Source organism: Heloderma suspectum, chromosome 2 (genome assembly GCF_057233095.1).
Source record: "Heloderma suspectum isolate Gila_16-S chromosome 2, 16-S_ref, whole genome shotgun sequence".
Lineage (NCBI taxonomy): Eukaryota > Metazoa > Chordata > Lepidosauria > Squamata > Helodermatidae > Heloderma > Heloderma suspectum.
This window is the reverse complement of record NC_139459.1, coordinates 53397953-53418608: the sequence shown is the minus strand read 5'-3', so window position 1 is coordinate 53418608 and position 20656 is coordinate 53397953. Positions and strand designations below refer to the sequence as shown.

The window sequence follows — 20656 nt, the reverse complement described above, 5'->3', positions numbered from 1 at the left end:
GATTTAAATTAACATCACTAGCTCTCTATTTATTACAGAGTACTGACATACAGGGATTCTGGGTTAATAAAAACTAGGCAGATGCTTCCTCTTTGTAGAGTGAGATCCTTCTACTTAGAAAATGACAAAAACTTCTTAGATTTAATACAAAGATTTTTACACATCTGAAAAATTGAGATTGCATTCACTACTTTCATCCTTTGTTGCATTATGCCTTGATTTTATTTTATCTCCTCATTTTGGTCTAGAAGTGATGGGCTTGACCGCTGATGAACTGCTACTTGAGTATCTGGCAATCATTTGCAGGTAAATTATTCAACTGTCTTAACACCCAACCTGCATTTTTTAATCTGTATAGTTTAAGTGATCTGTCACTTCTAATTGACAGTTTGTCTGATAAAAATTCATTTACATTAATTTTGTTGGCAAATGCCGAACCACAGATGGAATAGACATGTAGCATTGAACTATGGCTAAAGGAAATTGTCTGTGTATTATTACTTTTGTTTTACTATATCAACAAGAACGTAATAATGGGGTGGTATGATTTACACATTGCATACATTCCACTCAACTGAAGGTATCTACATCTGTGAAGCTTGTTTGCAAATTTCACCCTAAGAAGTTCATGGCATGTTCCTAAATCCAAGATAATGCCCATCAATTCTAATATATTATGCTACCTAATAAACATATTCAATAGTTATATATCCATATTTTAAAAGTACAGATTAACATGCATATTTCAATACTTAAATAAGTGGAATAAAGTGCGCAATAATGAAATAGGCTAGTATTACATCTGCTTGGTAAGTAGACTAAAGGAATTAATACAAGGACCCCCCCCCCCCCCAGAATATCCCATGAATGTTATTTTTCAACTTACTGCCCCTGCATGTCATCCAGATCACTTAGATGTCTTTCATTTTCTTTTTGTAGCTGCTCATTTTTGGCATGCAGTCCTACTATGCAGTCTAAGCAATAGCTAATCAGCTCGCTGATGACTTCAGCTGCGCTTGAGACTCTTTGTAGTGTCAATGATCCAAGCCTAAACTAGGACAAAAGGAAACACCAAGTTACTTGGCTAGAAAAAGTCAGAAAACCCATTTTCAATCAAACATATGCAATTTACATTCTACAAATGATTTCCCATTACAAATGGTATAGATGAAAGCTTTTCTTTCCTAGCATTTACTCTGAAAAAATGTCTCTTGATATCTGAGAATGGCATTTTGGACACTGGAGAAGGAGTTAGCTTCATTTCAATTGCAAATGGAGCTCTACCGAAACAAGGAATGTATGTTGCGTTCTTCTGTTTCAGAAGAAAAATAACCAAAAAATATCACAATGCCTTAGGCTGCAATCCTATGGTCCCTGGAAGTATATAGGGACTCCATGGAGAGGGAGTAGAGGTGGACCTCCTTCTGCAGGTGGAGAAGGGAGGTCAGTCTTTGCAAGCCTTCCTGTTACGGGTATGGAAACCACCACTGCCCTTGCTGCTCTGCCATCGGTGTTTTGATTCTAGTAATGGCAAAATGAGGGTATTCCAGGGGCCTGCTGGAGGAGGCTTTGGATCTGCCAGATTCAAAGCCCCCCTCATTCCCCTGATATGCCCTGGAACACAGGAAAAAGTACACCAGCTGGAGCTGGTTGAAAAAAGATGAGGGAAGGTGCTGCCCCTTCCTGTCTTTTGCCCTGCTGGTGTGAGCCTGGCAGGGCTTTGGTGGTTCCTCTGCTTTAAATTCTCCCTCACCTGCCCACACAGGTTGCCCTGTGTCTGTATAGGATAAACATTTGTTGTTGTTGTTGTTCAGTCGTTCAGTCGTGTCCGACTCTTCGTGACCCCATGGACCATAGCACGCCAGGCCTTCCTGTCTTGCGCTCTCTCCTGGAGCGTGCTCAAGTCCATATTTATTGCATCAGTGATACTATCTAGCCATCTCATCCTCTGCCGTCCCCTTCTCCTTTTGCCTTCAATCTTTCCCAGCATCAGGGTCTTTTCCAGGGAGTTTTCTCTTCACATTTGGTGGCCAAAATATTTGAGCTTCAGCTTCAGCATCTGTCATTCCAATGAGCAGTCAGGGTTGATTTCCTTTAGGATGGACTGATTTGACCTCCTTGCAGTCCAGGGGACTCGTAAGAGTCTTCTCCAGCACCACAGTTGGAAATCATCAATTCTTCGGCACTCAGCCTTCCTTATAGTCCAGCTCTCACAGCCATACGTTGCTACTGGGAAAACCATAGCTTTGATTAGACAGACCTTTGTTGGCAAGGTGATGTCTCTGCTTCTTACTATGCTGTCTAGGTTTGCCATAGCTTTCCTCCCAAGGGGCAAGCGTCTTTTAATTTCATGGCTACAGTCACCGTTTGCGGTGATCTTGGAGCACAAGAAAATACAGTCTGTCACTGCTTCCATTTCTTCCCCTTCCATATGACAGGAAGTGATGGGGCCATATGCCATGATCTTCGTTTTTTTAATGTTGAGTTTCAAACCAGCTTTTGTACTCTCCTCTTTCACCCTCAACAAGAGGCTCTTTAGATCCTCTTCGCTTTCTGCCATTAGGGTGGTATCATCTGTGTATCTGAGGTTGTTGATAATTCTCCCAGCAATCTCAATTCCAACCTGTGATTCATCCAACCCGGTGTTTCTCATGATGTACTCTGCATATAAGTTAAATAAGCAGGGCGACAATATGCAGCCTTGTCATACTCCTTTCCCAATTTGGAACCAATCGGTTGTTCCATGTCTGGTTCTTACTGTTGCTTCTTGACCCTTGTACAGGTTTCTCAGGAGACAGGTAAGGTGGTCTGGTACTCCCATCTCTTTCAGATTTTGCCAGTTTGTTGTGATCCACACAATCAAAGGCTTTAGTGTAGTCAATGAAGCAGAAATAGAAGTTTTTCTGGAATTCTCTTGCTTTCTCCATGATCCAGCAAAAGTTGGCGATTTGATCTCTAGTTCCTCTGCCTCTTCGAAACCCAGCTTGTACTTCTGGTAGTTCTCGGTTCGCATACTGCTGAAGCCTAGCTTGTAGGATTTTAACCTTGCTGGCATGTGAAATGAGCACAATTGTGCGGTAGTTTGAACACTCTTTGGCGTTGCCCTTCTTTGGAATTGGAATGTAAACTGACCTTTTCCAGTCTTGTGGCCACTGTTGAGTGTTCCAAATGTGTTGGCATATTGAGTGCAGCACTTTAACAGCATCATCTTTTAGGATTTTAAATAGCTCAGCTGGAATACTGTCATCTCTGCTAGCTTTGTTGTTAGTAATGCTTCTTAAGGCCCACTTGATTTCACTCTCAAGGATGTCCGACTCAAGTTCAGTGACCGCACTATCATGGCTATCAGGGACATTCAGATCTTTCCTGTATAGTTCTTCTGTGTATTCTTGCCACCTCTTCTTCATCTCATCTGCTTCTGTTAGGTCCCTGCCTTCTTTGTCCTTTATCATGCCCGTCTTTGCACAAAACATTCCCTTGAGATCTCCGATTTTCTTGAAGAGATCTCTAGTCTTTCCCATTCTGTTGTTTTCCTCGATTTCTTTGCATTGTTCATTTAAGAAGGCCTTCTTGTCTCTCCTTGCTATTCTCTGGAACTCTGCATTCAGTTGGATATATCTTCCCCTTTCTCCCTTGCTTTTCACTTCCCTTCTTTCCTCAGCTACTTGTAAAGCCTCCTCAGACAGCCACTTGGCTTTCTTGCATTTCTTTTTCTTTGGGATGGATTTCGTTGCTGCCTCCTGAACAATGTTACGGACTTCTGTCCATAGTTCCTCGGGCACTCTGTCTGTCAGGTCTAATCCCTTAAATCTATTCCTCATCTCCACTGTATATTCATAAGGGATATGATTTAGGTCATACCTGAACGTTTTAGTGGTTTTCCCTACGTTCTTCAATTTAAGCCGAAATTTTGTGATAAGAAGCTCATGATCTGAGCCACAGTCAGCTTCAGGTCTTGTTTTGACTGACTGTATAGAGCTTCTCCATCTTTGGCTGCAAAGGACATAATCAATCTGGTTTCGATATTGACCATCTGGTGATGTCCATGTGTAGAGTCGCCTCTTGTGCTGTTGGAACAGAGTGTTTGCTATGATCAGGGTGTTCTCTTGGCAAAACTCTATTAGCCTTTGTCCTGCTTCATTTTGTACACCAAGGCCATGCTTGCGTGTTATCCCAGTGATTTCTTGACTTCCTACTTTAGCATTCCAATCCCCTATGATGAAGAGGACATCTTTTTTGGGTGTTAGTTCTAGAAGGTGTTGTAGGTCTTCATAGAACCGATCAACCTCAGCTTCTTCGGCTTCAGTGGGTGGGGCATAGACTTGAATTACTGTAATGTTGAATGGTTTGCCTTGGATTCGTACTGAGATCATTCTATCATTTTTAAGATTGTGCCCCAGTACTGCTTTTCCCACCCTTTTGTTGACTATGAGTGCTACTCCATTTCTTCTAAGGGATTCTTGCCCACAGTAGTAGATATGATGGTCACCTGAATTAAATTCGCCCATGCTTGTCCATTTTAGTTCGCTGATTCCCAAGATGTCGATGTTCAATCTTGCCATCTCATGTTTGACCACCTCCAGCTTACCTTGATTCATTGAGCTTACATTCCAGGTTCCTAAACAATATTGTTCTTTACAGCATCAGATTTTCTTTTCAGCACCAGACACATCCACAGCTGAGCGTCCTTTCGGGTTTGGCCCAGCCGCTTCACTCTTTCTGGTGCTACTTGGAAATTCCCTCTGCTCTTCCCCAGTAGTATATTGGACACCTTCCGACCTGAGGGGCTCATCTTCCGGTGTCATATCTTTTAGCCTTGTGATACGTTCCATGGGGTTTTCTTGGCAAGACTACTGGAGTGGGTTGCCATTTCCTTCTCCAGTGGACCACATTTTGTCAGAATTCTCTGCCATGACCTGTCCATCTTGGGTGGCCCTGCACGGCATAGCTTATGGCTTCACTGAGTTATGCAAGCCCCTTCGCCACAACAAGGCAGTGATCCATGAAAGGGAGGATAAACCTAAATCTCTCAAATAACCTGACTTGCCTATTGGCTAACACAGTGGTTAATAACGCAGCCCTGTTCATATATACTCAGAAGTTAAGTCCCACTAAGTTCAGTGGGGCTTACTCTCAGACAGGTGGATATAGGACTGTAGCCTAAAACAATTGTGGACTTTCTGCTATATCACTATGAACATGTGGATACTACAGCTGCCTCTCACTAAAATAAGTACAGAGAAAACTGTGCAAATTAAAACAGGGCTTGTCACAGTTCATTTATACTGTAACATGTTCTTTCTACATAGCAAAAAACCCAGTAGTACCACTGTTCTGTATCACTGGCAATTCAGACATTGCCATTTAAAAAAGGAGCAAGTCATTCCATTACCTAAAGCATAGGTGTGACTGTATTGTTTGAACTGCATGTTGCTCATTCAACTCCAAGAGAAGAGCTAGAGTCCCTTCAAGTTTGTGCTTAGGTAAGTATAGGAATGTTTCCATTTCTTAAAATTCATAGTCAAGGTGATCCATAGACCATGCACAAGAGATCTACAAGTGCATTGAGGAGTTTCTTCTTAACTTTCCTGGCAGCCACTCCCACTTTGTCTCATCCTTAAACACTTCATACAATATTAAAAAGTATAACAAGCCACGCTTCTATAGACAGTAAAGAAGAAACCATATATGCATGTATATGTTGCTAATTGATAAATACAATGGAAAACACAGAATGTGTTTATCAATAAATGTATAAATCCAAGGAGCCCAGGATGGTATACATGGAACTTTTCCTATTTTATTCTCAATCCTTCGGACATAATGTCAGACTGAGAAACACTGAAGTTGGTCCAGTAAGCTTCATGGCAGAACAAAGATCTGAACCAGATCTCCTTAGTGTAAGTCCAGCACTATCTACTACACTACAATAGTCCTGAATCTTAACAACCCCAATGTGGTCACACGGAGCCATAAAGATAATTAACTTTAAAAATAATTTAAATTATTTAAAAGATAATTAACTTTTAAAATAAAAAAGAGTAATCCACTCTTTTTTATTTTAAAGAAAGAAAACACATGGATATTAGGAAAGTAGGGAGGGATCTAGTTGTAATAAAAAGGTAAAGGTAAAGGTGTCCCCAACCAGTCATGTCCGACTCTAGGGTGTGGTGCTCATCTCCATTTCTAAGCCGAAGAGCCAGCGCTGTCCGAAGACGCTTCCGTGGTCATGTGGCCGGCATGACTGAATACCGAGGTGCACGGAACGCTGTTACCTTTCCCGCCAAGGCGGTATCTATTTATCTACTTGCAATTTCTTGCTTTCGAACTGCTAGGTTGGCAGAAGCTGGGACTGAAGACAGGAGCTCACTCCGTCATGCAGCACTCGGGTCTCAAACTACTGTCCTGCTGACCTTCCGGTCTGCAATTCAGCGTCTTAACCACTAAGCCACCACGGCCCCTTCTAGTTGTAATAGGAACTGATAAAAACATTTTTTAAATGTTACAAAACGAAGAAAGGCTGTGTGTGAATATAGCAGACCACAGTGTTAGTTCATCATTCCCAGAAGGATGCAAACAAGCTGGAAAAAGTTTTCAGAAGATCAACAAATGTAATTATAAAGCAAAACTATTTCAAAAATATCTAAGTAATACATTGTACAGAACTGTGTTTTGACTTTCTAGTTTAGGAATGATTGAAAACTCAGGAAACCTTGAGAAATCTTGTGTACAACACGTAGGCGGCTCACAAGTTTCTTTTTTCTGATATCCCAACTTCCTTCCCCAGTGGAGTAGATTTCATCCCCCCACACACACAATAAATCCCATTTCATTAATATCAGCACATTACTGAAACCTCTATAGATCATTTTGTATCTTCCTGCTGCCTCTCCAGCTGTTTGCAGCGATCTAGTTTTGTATCATGTGTAAATGTAATTTATGTGTTTTCCACTTTCAGATTACTGACATAAAACATTTAGCAATGTTATAAAACCCTTTTATCCCTTGCAGTAGCTTATGCTTTCAAAGTGAGAATGAAAAACAAAACTATACCTTCCTTTTCATTTTTATACTGATAAAAATAATATAATGTATATTGTAATACATTATATTATTTATAATTATAATATTATAATGTAATATTATATGTAAGCCGCCTTGGGTTCCTTGCAAGAGGAAAAAAGGTGGGATATAAATGCAATAAAGAAATAAAGAAATACTGGTTTTGCTCTGTGCTATCTTAAGAAGCTTAGGGAGCAATCCTATATGTTTAGACAGAGAAAAAGCTTACAACCAATGCTGGGAGTTGTAGGCCTTTTCTCTGTCTAAACATGCATAGGATTGCACCCTTAGTTGTTTTTCTCAAATATGCATTTTGTAGACAGAAGGCAGGAAAGACTGAAATGCATAATCCCTACCTTCCCAAAAACTCAAAATTGGATACAGAGATTCCAGGAGCAGAGTTCCAGACATGGAAATCACCAGTCATGGAAGGCCAGGGTGGTGGTGGTATGATTTTCACTGTTTTCCCTTTTGATCCCTTGCACTACCCAAAAATCTGTCCCCAAATGTTGGAATGCCCTCCAGAACAGCATGAGAGGTGGCATAGGACAGAGATGGGAAACCATGAGCTAGAACCAGCCTGCAAAAGTTCCCCAACCGACCCACAAATCTCTCACTGACCAGAGAGAAGAGCTCGGATTTCCCAAGAAAGACAGCCTCTCTTCAGCACAGTGCAGGGAAACCTCATTCTTATCTCCAATAAGTGAACAGAGATAACAGTAATTTAAGGGCATGTAAACTTTAAATACCCTGCTAAGTGTTTAAAGTGTAAATACCTTCAACTTTTAGAATTGAGTTATACTTTGTATGCCAGAAAACTGGGGATTACTCCTGAGACATGCCCAGAAGTACACTGTGGCTTGTACGCTTGGTGGGAAAATGTCCAAATGAATTACATCTGGCCTCACCCATTTTGCTTTGGCGCCACCCTCTGCAGGAATGTGGCCCCAAATTGGAATTCAACCCCTGGGCCAAAAATGGTTCACCTCCCTGGCAGAGGAGGAAGGGAGAATTGGTGAAAATTGCCTCCACTGGATTACCAGCCATTCTGCAAATGGAAAGAGCCCTTCTGTTTGCATAAGGGCTACTCTGAATCCAGGCTTCTGTTCATAAATAAGTCTTTTACCTGCCATGGCTCCTGAAATATCCACTACACAGAAAAATTATGAATAGATAGAAACATAACCTGTTTCACTTCAGCTGTAAGCACTCTGTACAGATATATTGCAGAAGAATCCATTTGGTACAAAACAATTCTAGATCCTGTACGGTACAAAAAAACTATTTTGTAACAAAATTATTCTTCTGTAATTTAAGAAAATATGTTAGAAATATTTTGGTACAGAGAAGTCTGCTACACTTTATTTTAATATATTTATGCCCCTCTTTTCTATGTAAAATATTCAAAGCAACTAATATGTTTCACTTAACAAAACACAAAAAGTATGAACTTCATGTCCCATTGAGCCTATACTTATGAGATTGTGAAACTAAACAACACTTTAAAAACACTTTAAAAAAAAGCGTTATCTTGTGTTTTAAAGATCACTTCCCAAGTATTTGTATTTGAACTTTACACAATGAAAAACTTGTTTTCACAAAGTATCCATCTGGAAAACATTATGCCATTTTATTTCCTAAGTTAATCAGTGAGTGGTCCTGACATTTTTTTAAAGTTGTGCCATCACTATCTCCAGGGATAATGTTCAACAGCAACCATGTCATTTCTGGGTGTGGCAAAGAACCCATATTATTACACAATGTACTTATGAAAATATAAAAGCAGAAGTCACTTTCTGTTGGCAAATTCAGGACAGAAAGAAAATTTCTGTGTCCACAGTGAATAAAAATATTGGTTACTATCCCCTAGCTGCTTCATCAACAAAAGTCCATTGAATTATATGAGTTTTGTTTTAATGCATTACTTTTATGTGTATGTGTGTGTGACAGACAGAAAGACAGAGGTTTCCTATTTCTTTCCCTTGACAGCCAAGGCAGATAATTCCTCATTTGAAGTGAGGATAGGGGTGGGTGGGGAGGTGTTATGTACTAATTGAAAGGTCTATGAACTAAAGAAACACTTTTGGTTCTGAACATGTGTGTGGGAGGGGTTAGGTTTGATCAGCTGGCCCCGCCTACTCTATACATGAACACCTGAACAGAGACCCAGTTCACATGACCACCGCAGTCCACTGTGGCTTGAACAAGGGCACTGGGTGGTTTTTGAATATTCAAGCCACGGCTTTTCATGGTGTCCAAGTGCAGGCAGCGGGGGTTGTGCAAGAGTTCAACAGCCCGGCATAACCCATGGACAACGGGTCTAACCCTCACACAATCCCTCCCACATGGGTCTGGATGACATGACAAGCCATGGCTTGAATATTCAAAATGGCCACCCACATGCACTATAGCACACATGCCATTGCCCACTGTGGCTTAAATAAGCCAAAGTGGGCTGTTTGATCATACGAATCGGCCCAAAGTCCACATATGTACAAACTAAGTCTAGGTTTTGTAGAGTAACTGGCAACCCGCCTCCCAGCTGAGCAGAGCGAAGCAGAGCAAGCTTCTCCAGCTGGTACAGGGACTACAGAAGCAAGCAAGCTCCCAGAGAGCGAGCGACCAGAGCGAACGAACAGGGGGAGCAAACAGGAGTTGGCCAGGGGAGTTGCAGTGGTTGAAGAGACAAAGGAGACAAAGGAGAAAGAGGCTAAGAGGTAAGTGGGCTGCAGGAAGCCCAGGGGGCTGCCCTTTATCCTTCTGATTGGCTGTGAGCTCACCAGGTGCTTCTGAGAGCTCCAACTGAATTGGGGGAGGGGAGTGGCCTGAGTACTCCCAGCAGCTGAGTGGGCAGGAAGCTTCAGTCTGTTTCCCGCCTCCCAGCTGAGCAGAGCAGAGCAGAGCAAGCTGCTCCAGCTGGTCCAGGGACTACAGAAGCAAGCAAGCTCCCAGAAAGCGAGTGACCAGAGTGAGTGAACAGGGGGAGCAAACAGGAGTTGGACAGGGGAGTTCGGCAGGGGAGGTCAAGGGGGAGGCTCCTAACATTTTTTTTCATTTTTTTATTTTTAACTAACTTTTTTCCATTTATTTGTCTTGTAACACACACTTTCACACAAGTGGGACTCTGCTCTACTGAGTAGAGGAACAGGCACAGGCTAGTCTAGAACAATCACAAAGCTAGACACAAAAAGGGAAAAAAGGCTATGGAAGGACAAGACTCTCCAGTAGTGCTGACCTGCAAGGTGTGTGCAATGTTTGTTTTCTTGCCTGAGAACAACATGGCCTACACCTGCAACAAGTGCAAGTTGATCACGCTGCTGGAAGAAAAAGTAAGTGGACTGGAACGGCGACTGTCGACCCTCTGGGGAATAAGAGAACATGAAGAGTTCTTGGACAGAATGGGGGAACTACAGCAGCAAAGGGAAGACCAGAAGCTTGAAGAGCAACAGCAAGATGAGGCAGTGGGAAATGCTGAGGTGAAGAAAAATGGAGTAGAGGATACTCCTTGGAAAAGGGTGACAGTTAGGAGAAGAAGAACTAGACGCCACTCTGCACCAGTGGAAGCAGTGGAGCTGTGGAACCAATTCCAGGTACTTGCGGATGAGACTGGAGGACAGCCTGCAGAGGAAGAATCACAGGGGAACCTACATGAGAGTGAGCAAAAGGCTGAAGGTCAGTCAAACAGAGTCGTTGAAACCCAGGCCTACAACAACAAGAAGAGAAGAGTGGTAGTAGTGGGAGACTCCTTGCTGTGTGGGATCGAGACCCAAGTATGTCGCGAAGACCCGTGGACTCGCCAGGTATGTTGTCTCCCGGGAGGACGAATTAGAGACGTGACTGAAAGGTTGCCTGCACTCATAAAGCCCACTGACAGGTATCCCTTTCTTCTCATCCATGTGGGAACAAATGATACCCCCAAGCGGAACTACAAAGAAATCATGTCAGACTTTGAAGCTCTGGGAAGGAAACTCAAGAACTTTGGGGCCCAGATAGTTTTCTCATCCATCCTTCCAGTAGTTAGAAGAGGGATAGAAAGGGAACGAAAAATACCCCGGGTGAATGACTGGCTACGAAGGTGGTGCTGACGAGAGACATTTGGATTCTGGGACCACGGGCTATACTTCCTGGAAGATGGGCTGTTGGCAAGGGATGGGTTGCACCTCACAAAGGATGGGAAGAACATGTTTGGCCACAGCATGAAGAACTTCATCAGGAGGGCTTTAAACTGAATCCTACAGGGAAGGGAGATGTAATGTTGGGGGTAACAAGGGACATAGGCGCATGCACTGCAATGGAGAGAACAGCTCTGATAGCACCCAATAATAGTCTTCAGACACATGTAGGAAGAAAGCCAGACTATGAAGGACATGGTCTTCGATGTCTATATACTAATGCCCAGAGTATGGGAAACAAACAGAACAAACTTGAACTCTTAGTACAGGAGGGAAATTATGACTTGATAGGTATAACTGAGACTTGGTGGGATGACTCTCATGACTGGAATACAGCAATTGAAGGATATAACTTGTTCAAAAAGAACAAGAGGAACAGAAAGGGAGGTGGGGTTGCACTGTATGTGAAAAATACATATTTCTGCACAGAAATACAGGAGGAGGAGCTTGGTAGCCCCATCGAGAGCATCTGGATCAAAATAAATGGAGCAAAGAATAAAAGGAACCTGGTGGTCGGAGTCTACTACCGGCCACCTAACCAAGGAGAAGATGAGGATGAAACTTTTGAAAAGCAAATAGCCAATGTTTTAAGGAAGCATGATGTAATAGTAATGGGGGACTTCAATTTCCCCGATATTTGTTGGGAGACAAATTCTGCAAAACATGGCCCCTCCAGGAAATTCCTGATTTGTGTGGCGGATAACTTCCTCCTACAGAAAGTAGAGGAAGGAACTAGAGGATCGGCTATCCTTGACTTGATCCTAACCAACAGAGATGACTTAGTGGATAAAGTAGCAGTTACAGGAACTCTGGGGGAAAGCGACCATGTTGTACTTGAGTTCTTGGTTCTAAGGGAAGCAAAAGCCGAGTGTAGTCAAATGCGTACCCTGGATTTTAGGAAAGCTGATTTTAATAAACTCAGAACAATGATCAGTAAGGTCCCATGGCAAGCGACTCTAACAAGAAAAGGAGTCCAAGATGGGTGGGAGTTTTTAAAAAAGGAGATTCTCAAGGCACAATTACAAACAATTCCAACAAGAAGAAAAGGTGGAAGACAACAGAAGAAGCCAATGTGGCTTCACGAAAAGCTTAGGCATGACCTGAAAACAAAAAAGGACACATATAGGAAGTGGAAAGAAGGCCAAGTAACAAAGGAAGAGTACAGGCAGGTAGCACAGAATTGCGGGGATGGCGTCTGGAAGGCTAAAGCTGAGAACGAGCTGAGGTTAGTGAGGGATGCTAAAAACAACAAAAAGGCTTTCTTCAGCTACGTGCATAGTAAAAGGCAGAGGAAAGAAATGGTGGTTCAGCTATTAAATAAGGATGGCAAGACGATAACAGATGACAAAGAAAAGGCAGAGGTGCTCAATTCCTACTTTGGCTCAGTCTTCTCCCAAAAAAGGGTCTATGACCCCCCTGGCAAAGGCAAAGTGCAGGCTGAAGGGGCAGGATTGCAGCTTGAGATCGATAGGCATATGGTCAAGGAACACTAATGACTTTGAATGAGTTCAAATCTCCAGGGCCAGATGAACTGCATCCTAGAGTCATAAAGGAACTGGCAGAAGAACTCTCAGAACCGCTGTCTATTCTCTCTGAGAAATCATGGAGGACGGGGGAAGAGCCAGATGACTGGAGGAGGGCTAATGTTGTCCCTATGTTCAAAAAGGGTAAAAAGGAGGAACCTGGGATCTACAGACCAGTCAGTCTGACATCAATCCCTGGGAAAATTCTGGAGCAGATGATAAAGCAATCCATCTGGAAGCACCTTAAAACAATGCCATGATTACTCGAAGCCAACGTGGATTTGTCAAAAACAAGTCCTGCCAGACAAATCTGATCTCATTTTTTGATCAAGTCACCTCCCTTGTAGACCGTGGGAATGCAGTAGACATCATATACCTCGACTTCAGCAAAGCTTTCGACAAAGTGCCCCATGATATCCTGATGAGCAAACTAGCTCAAACTGGGCTAAATGAAACAACGATCCAGTGGATCCACAGTTGGCTACAGAATCGGACTCAAAGAGTGCTTATCAATGGGACCTTCTCAAACTGGGGAGAGGTAACGAATGGGGTACTGCAGGGATCAGTCCTGGGCCCAGTGCTCTTCAACATTTTTATTAATGACTTGGAGGAGGAGGTGCAGGGAATGCTGATCAAATTTGCAGATGACACAAAATTGGGCGGGATAGCTAATACTTTGGAAGATAGAAACAAAATTCAAAGTGATCTGGATAGACTGGAGCGCTGGCCAGAAAACAACAGAATGACATTTAATAGGGATAAATGCCAAGTTCTGCACCTAGGAAAAAGAAACCAAATGCACAGTTACAAGATGGGGGATACATGGCTCAACAACACTACAAGCAAGAAGGATCTTGGAATTGTTGTCAATCACAAGCTGAATATGAGCCAACAATGTGATGTGGCTGCAAAAAAGGCAAATGCTCTTTTGGGCTGCATTAATAGAAGCATAGCTTCCAAATCCCGGGAAGTACCCCTCTACTCAGTTCCCCTCTACTCAGCACTGGTTAGGCCTCATCTGGAGTACTGTGTCCAGTTCTGGGCACCACACTTTAAGAAGGATGCAGACAAACTGGAGAGGGTTCAGAGGAGGGCAACAAAGATGATCAGAGGACTGGAAACAAAGCCCTATGAAGAGAGACTGAAAGAACTGGGCATGTTTAGCCTTGAGAAGAGAAGGCTGAGGGGAGATATGATAGCGCTCTTCAAGTACTTGAAAGGTTGTCACAGAGAGGAAGGCCAGGATCTCTTCTTGATCAACCCAGAGTGCAGGACACGGAATAATGGGCTCAAGTTACAGGAAGCCAGATTCCAGCTGATCATCAGGAAAAACTTCCTGACTGTTAGAGCAATACGACAATGGAACCAATTACCTGGGGAGGTGGTGGGCTCTCCCACACTGGAGGCCTTCAAGACGAGCCTGGACAGCCATCTGTCAGGGATGCTCTGACTTGGATTCCTGCACTGAGCAGGGGGTTGGACTCAAAGGCCTTGTAGACCCCTTCCAACCCTACTATTCTATGATTCTATGAACCCTACAAAACAACAACAATAGTTCTGCTCAGAAGATATGATGAATGCACATGTGGAAGCAGGGCTCACAGGCACTATCACACACCTCACCCATGTTATCAATACAAATACAGGATTAACAATACTGTAACAAAACCATTTCTAAACAAGGTTACAGTACTATAGTTCAGCCTTCCAAACCCGGATGTCCTCGAGATATTTTGGTGTACACCTCCCATCAGCCCCGGATAGCATAGCCAATAATCAGGGATAATGGGAGTTATAGTCCAAAACACATGGAGGGCACCCGGCTGGGGACTAGACCAGATAAACTGCTGCAGTTTATCTGGTCTGCCTAACAGCTGAGCTACATTTAGAAAATAGGACAATTGCCCCAAGCACTGGCAGTGCAGAGGATGATGAGCACATTGAGACATTTGTACATACCTTTAAGAAGAAAACAAGGATTCTGCTTGTATGGGAACATAATGCCTTTTCAGCTGTACCATTCCAGTGTTCAGTACATGCACGAGGAGGAGGAACATGTTAGCTCCACCCCCTGCTGTCACCATTTCTATTCTGCTCTACAAACAGAAGGTGGCTGTCAGAAGGGGACAACTTTCTCTATACATGGGAATGCTCCATGCAATTTGAAAGCCTGATTTTCCAGGCTGTCCCTTTCGTAAAGTTGCCCTCCCCATGTAGAAGGCGACGGGGGGGGGGGGTGCTAGCATGCTCCCCTTCCTGTGTGTTTATTGAATACCAGAATGGAACAACTGAATAGGGCTATAAAGGTTTCAAGATGTAGGTAGGAAGCAAGCAGATAGGTGAAAGCAAGGCAGACTGGTGAGGAGCAAGATACCAGCAACCACTGACCGAGAAGGCAGGTGAGACCCTCTCCAGCGGGCCTATCCACAAGCCTAGAGACTGTTCCTTCAGTTTGCGGATAAGCACCTTAGCAGGAAAGGAAGGGGGCAAGCAGTTAATGCTTACTATAGAGGCTCAGTAGTGTCTGTATAATTAAAGCAGATAAGTCAAACTACATTCTGCTAAATTTCAGACAGTTCTGTTGAGAAATAGGAGAGATACAGCGGGGTGTTTTTTTCCTTATCATTAAAACAATTTTTTTTTTTTTGCTGTATACAACTCTTTTTGCCCAGGCATAACGTATTGGGGGGTGGGTGTATTCTTGCCCCTTTCAATGCATCCAAAAAATTGAGGGCATAACAGTAGACTTGTCCTTTCTGGTTTTGTGAAAATCTGTTGTTTATCAAATTAGAAAGTTTTAAAACCACAACTTGGTCCAATTCTGGATTCTATTTTTTAGTCATGCTAGAGTGGGTCTTAATGTTGAGAACTAGCACTCACGAAGAGAGATGAAAGAATCTCAAAAGAAACAGCCCTTATAAATGCACTGGAGAGAGTTATAAACGTCATCTATGTCAAAAACTATTTGACATTTGGGCTGCTAAGATACAAATTAAGTCACCTCTTTTCAAGTAAAGCATCCCATATTTGAGTGCTTTATGGTTAAAGATTTTTAATCATTTAGTAACTCCCTTATTTCCTCTGAAGAATACTTCTAACATAGAGTAGAAGTAAATGTTGGATTAGGGAAAATTTACTGTTAAAGTAATAAAATGTTGCAATGCTCAGAAAGGGCATCCAGAGTCTCATTCAGTGAATGCTGTCGCTGACACAGGCACTGATCTATGGGAGCCAACATACTTCTTGTAGTCAGACCCAGTCCTGGATTGCACTTTTAACACACAAGAATGGGAGTAGATTATGTCTGTATCATTATTATTCTCTTTTAAATTGTAAAACAGCAAAATAAATTTATTTTATGAGGTGTTTAATAAATTAAATAAATGGACTAAGGACCCACATGTGGGGGGTGGGGGAGGACACACTTTCCACAAGGCTGGCCCAAGACATTTTGCTGCCTGAGCCAGAGCAGCAAATGGCACACCCAAGATACATGGTATCTAAAGCCAGCCAATTTATTTTGGTACATGAGGCAGAACATCTCATAAGCACCTCTCCCCATCCCTATAAGTAGAAATACAATTATAGCAAAGTAAATAACTAACAATTTACTTCCCTTTTATTGTTGTGAACCACCCAGAGAGCTTTGGCTATATAGAAATGTAGTAAATAAATAAATACAATTTTATGACACTTAAAATCTGGTGCCTGAGACGGCTGCCTCACTCTGCCTCCTGGTCCAAAGATCCAGGGAGACCCAGTCCAAGCTGCACCCACATTACCATGATGGGGTGGGACTGAGGCTAAACTGTAGATCATGCTTGAAGACATTTATGGAAACTTATTTCCCTGTATCTATTGCCTATTGTCCAGATCTTGTGAGATTGGCTGGAGTCAATCAGAAGCAGTGTTAGAGCAGAAGATGCAACATTCTGAACAGTGAGTTGTTGCCCCAGGCTCTTCTCTAGAACAGAGTATGTGCTTGTGCAGTTAAACTAGGACTTGTAGTCTGAGAGGCAAAAAGCCCTATGCAAGCATTCAGCCTACTCATGTGAGGCTCTAAAGTAAGGGAGGGGCTGTGGGCATGCTTCTGCCGATGGTCCCATCCTCTCAGTTCCCAAACTTCCTGTACTGAGGGGACAAGTCTCAAAGGCCCTCTACTTGCATTTGCTTGAATGAGAGAAGTCTCTGTGAGATTGGGGACCTTGCTTTATCAGGGTTCCCTATCATGTGAAGGCTTTAACCCACATTCAAACACCTGCCAGTAGAAGCCCCCTTCAGACCTCCCTTCTCAGCATGGCAGGGTCAAGGACTGAAGGGATGGGGATGCTCTCCCACTTTAAGCCTCAAGTGAGTAGGCTGAATAGCTGCCAAGGGCTAGTCAGTTTTGTGCTTCCCTATGTAATGTTCTCTTTTAAAAACTGCCAGTCCCAGAGTTCCTTGTGCACAGGCAGGAGAGAGAGAGAGAGAGAGAGACAGCTGGTAGGAGGAACAAAGCACCATAATAATCAAAGAAAGTGGGAGCCAATAGTGCTGGTAGGATTTACCAGCCCAAAATAGCCGTGAATAAATGTCTAGTTTTCTTTCCTGATTCATATGATTATATCTATAGGATAGGACCATGATGTATGTGGAGGAGGGGGCCTGCGTCACAACTTTGAACTGGGTCCAAAAAAAAAAAATGCTTCGGCCCTGAATAGAACTGGCATCTTAACTCAGGATCACCAATAAGTAGTCAATTAAGAATATTTTGACTATCAAATTAGGTGTCAGAGCCCTAATTTGAATTGCATAGTCATATAAATACAGACTTAGGTTTGCTATCATGCTTATGATTTACTGTCAAAGCACACTCAAGTTGGCAAAAGTAATACTTCCAGCACTTTAAAACAACATACCATCTTATGATGCAGTACCTGCTACATAAACAGAAGCATGTTAAAGCTACTTCTCAATCGACCATATTCATAAGCCAGACTGATTTTTTTAAAGCCTTAATAAAACACAACTGAAATGTCTAGCGTAATAAATGTCAGGTATGCAGAGAACATGTCTTGAGAACTACTTCCCTTTCAGGTGTTGACCTTTTGGTTTGAAAAGTAATGGAAACTATATAAAGTACCTCTTAAACATACCCTTGAAATTAATATGGCAGTGATGTGTAGTAACTGAAACCCAACTCTTTTTGAATATACAGTAATCAGAAAGTTAAAGCCTTAACAATGGGTGGGGCAGGGCGGGGGGGGGGGCTTTTCAGTTTTGTGTTTTGGTTTCTAGTTTGAAAAGTCAATGTATACCCCCGTGAATATGAATAAGCATGAGATAATGCCTAGACTGAGGCAAAATATACATGCTCCTAAACTGAGTTCTACAAACAATTTTCCTGTATGAGTAATAACACTGTGTTCATTTCAAACAATTATAGTCTGTTTTCTTGGTGTTTTCTACTATTTGTAAAATCCTATTGAAGTCTTAAATGGCACCTAGCTAAAACTGACTAGTCAATCATGTACTAATTGTCTATAAATTGATATAGTCAAGCACTTTATATGTGGCAATGCTTAATTTGTATTGTAGTTCCTGTACTTAACAGTTTTTTTAAAAAAAAATGTTCTAATTTATTAATTTATTAAAGTTAACTGCTTCAGTTCGTTTTGTTGCTGTTTCACAATTTAAATTTACTAGGTAAGATTTTTTTTACTTGCCAAGTAAAGACAGTAATTTTTAAAAGAATAATATCAAAAATATTTCTTCCACTTGTAAAAGATTCTTCTGTAAATTTTTCTTTTCATTTAAATACAAGTATCAAAACACAAACGAACAAACTTTGAGTACAGGTGATTTGGCAGAATGCTTTTTCACCTCCTACCTTCTTTTCATCCCTCATTTTATTTATTTATTTATTTATACATACATACATACATACATGGTTTTCCATTAGTTTGTTTCAAATTAACCAGTTAACATTAATCACAATTGTCAGTTTGGATGAAATTACATACTACAGTTAAGCAAAAATAGAAGTGAAAGCTTCCGAATGGGTTGTGCCAGGCGAGGAGGAGAAGGAAAGAGGAGCATGAGTCCAAAGCTTGCATAGGCTCATTCACATCACATTAAACCAGAAGCCTCCAACCCATTTCACAGAATGAAAATTGAGAAGGTGAACTGTTGAAGCTAAGGGCACAGTCCTATGCAGGTTTAGACAGGAAAAAGTCCTACAACTCCCAGCATGGCTGGTTGGAGCATGCTGGGAGTTGTAGGAGTGTTGTTCTGTCTAAACCTGCATAGGATTGTGCCCCAAGAGACTAGCCACTTGTCCAAGAAACAAAGTACGAGACAGAGGCTGTATCTGAGCTCCAAATGCCAAACCATATATTTCCCCCCACATAGGCACAACAAATCCCCATTTTATAGAAAGAAAACTAGCGATGTTCAGAGCTCTGCCCCCCAACCTCACAAAGGCAAAACTATCGAACCCCAGAAAGCAAACACACACACACACACACACACACACACACACAAAACTATCCCCACACACACAACAGCAAATACACACACAGGTAAAATATATCAAATATACTGAAAATGTACTGGTATTTGGTATTTTGAATTGCAATTACATTTTTTCCTGTTGCTTTTTGTAATTTTTATTTTGTAGAAAATGTTAGAAAGATATTCTTGGTGTTGAAAACAAGGAACAGTCAGGCGATCATTTTGAGGGATTTTCAAACAGATTTTTAGGCGTTCTTTTACTCACTAAATGCACAATGCTACATTTGATGAGCAAATGCTTCACTGCACATCAGAATCTGAGACGTTAGCTGAATACAGATTGCCAAAGAATAAATCAGTAATTGAATACAATGTCTCTACAATGTCTTATACACCCCTGAAAAATAATTTCATACTGTAGCTGAAAGACAATAGGAATGTAATAATAACAATCCAGGATACAATTACAGTTTGGAGCTTCTGATTGTTATTTGAGGATCTAAGATAGTGCGCACACAGATCAAGGGGGAGATTTGAAAACTGACACAGAACATCCACTGCCACTTGTGAACATGGCAAATATAGTCTCCCTTCAAGCTTATACTATAAGTAAGCCCAATACACTATTCAATTAATGGCTGAGATCCAAACTACCTGTGACTTGAACTCTGCAAATGGGAAGTTCCCACTGGAAGAAGGGAGGGTCATGCCCCCTCTTTGGATGATGACTTGGAGCTCCCTGGGTTGAACATGATGGAGGAGCTGCCTGTGTCAGGGACCTTGAAGCAGATCAGCAGCATCCTGGGCCCTTGGGGGAGATGGCTGTCGACCTGTCCCGCCAAGCCATAGTTAGTCCCCTCTCAGACATTGAGGCAGACTCCAAGTGGCCACCTAGCCCTATGGAGCCCAGCTGCTTAAAGGTTCAGGCTCAGCTGCTAGAAACACATGCCCACCTGAGGAATAAGGAGTCCTCATGAGTAAAGTTATACTCATGAGCGAAGCTCTGCTTGTGAGTTGACCATTCTTCAGGTGGCACTGATGGCCTGCAGCTGTGTTCTGGATAGGATTTTCATCAGTTTGTCCTTGCCCCTGCAGCCCTTGTAAGCCCTGAAAAGCTGCTATAGAGGATCGTGGGATGCTCCAGAACAACAAGGGAGATGTCATTGGGGGCTGCGGGAAGAACTGGCAAAAATCACCTCTTCTGTCTTCCTCCAGAGGGAACCTCTGCTATATCTTGATCCCTTCTGTGAATGAATGAATGTTTGTAGAAGGGTAAGTTTGGATCAAACATAATGTATTTAGTATTTATTTGGAAAACGTTATTTGGGACACGCTCAATAGTGTTCCCCAACTAATAAAAGAAGTACTGGAAACTACTGAAACTCTATGATTTTGCAGGCTTGTGGG

General features: G+C 42.2%; 1 protein-coding gene across 7 annotated transcripts in view; it reads right to left on the bottom strand.

The window, feature by feature from the left end:
* The window catches only part of XRCC4 (X-ray repair cross complementing 4), a 194375-nt gene that overhangs the window by 115344 nt on the left and 58375 nt on the right, over window positions 1-20656 (bottom strand). For all 7 annotated transcript variants that reach the window (XM_084833604.1, XM_084833601.1, XM_084833605.1 and 4 more), the window contains one exon: window positions 887-1053. In XM_084833604.1, coding sequence (XP_084689730.1) covers window positions 887-1053 — 167 coding nt within the window. The remainder of the gene's footprint in view (window positions 1-886; window positions 1054-20656) is intronic.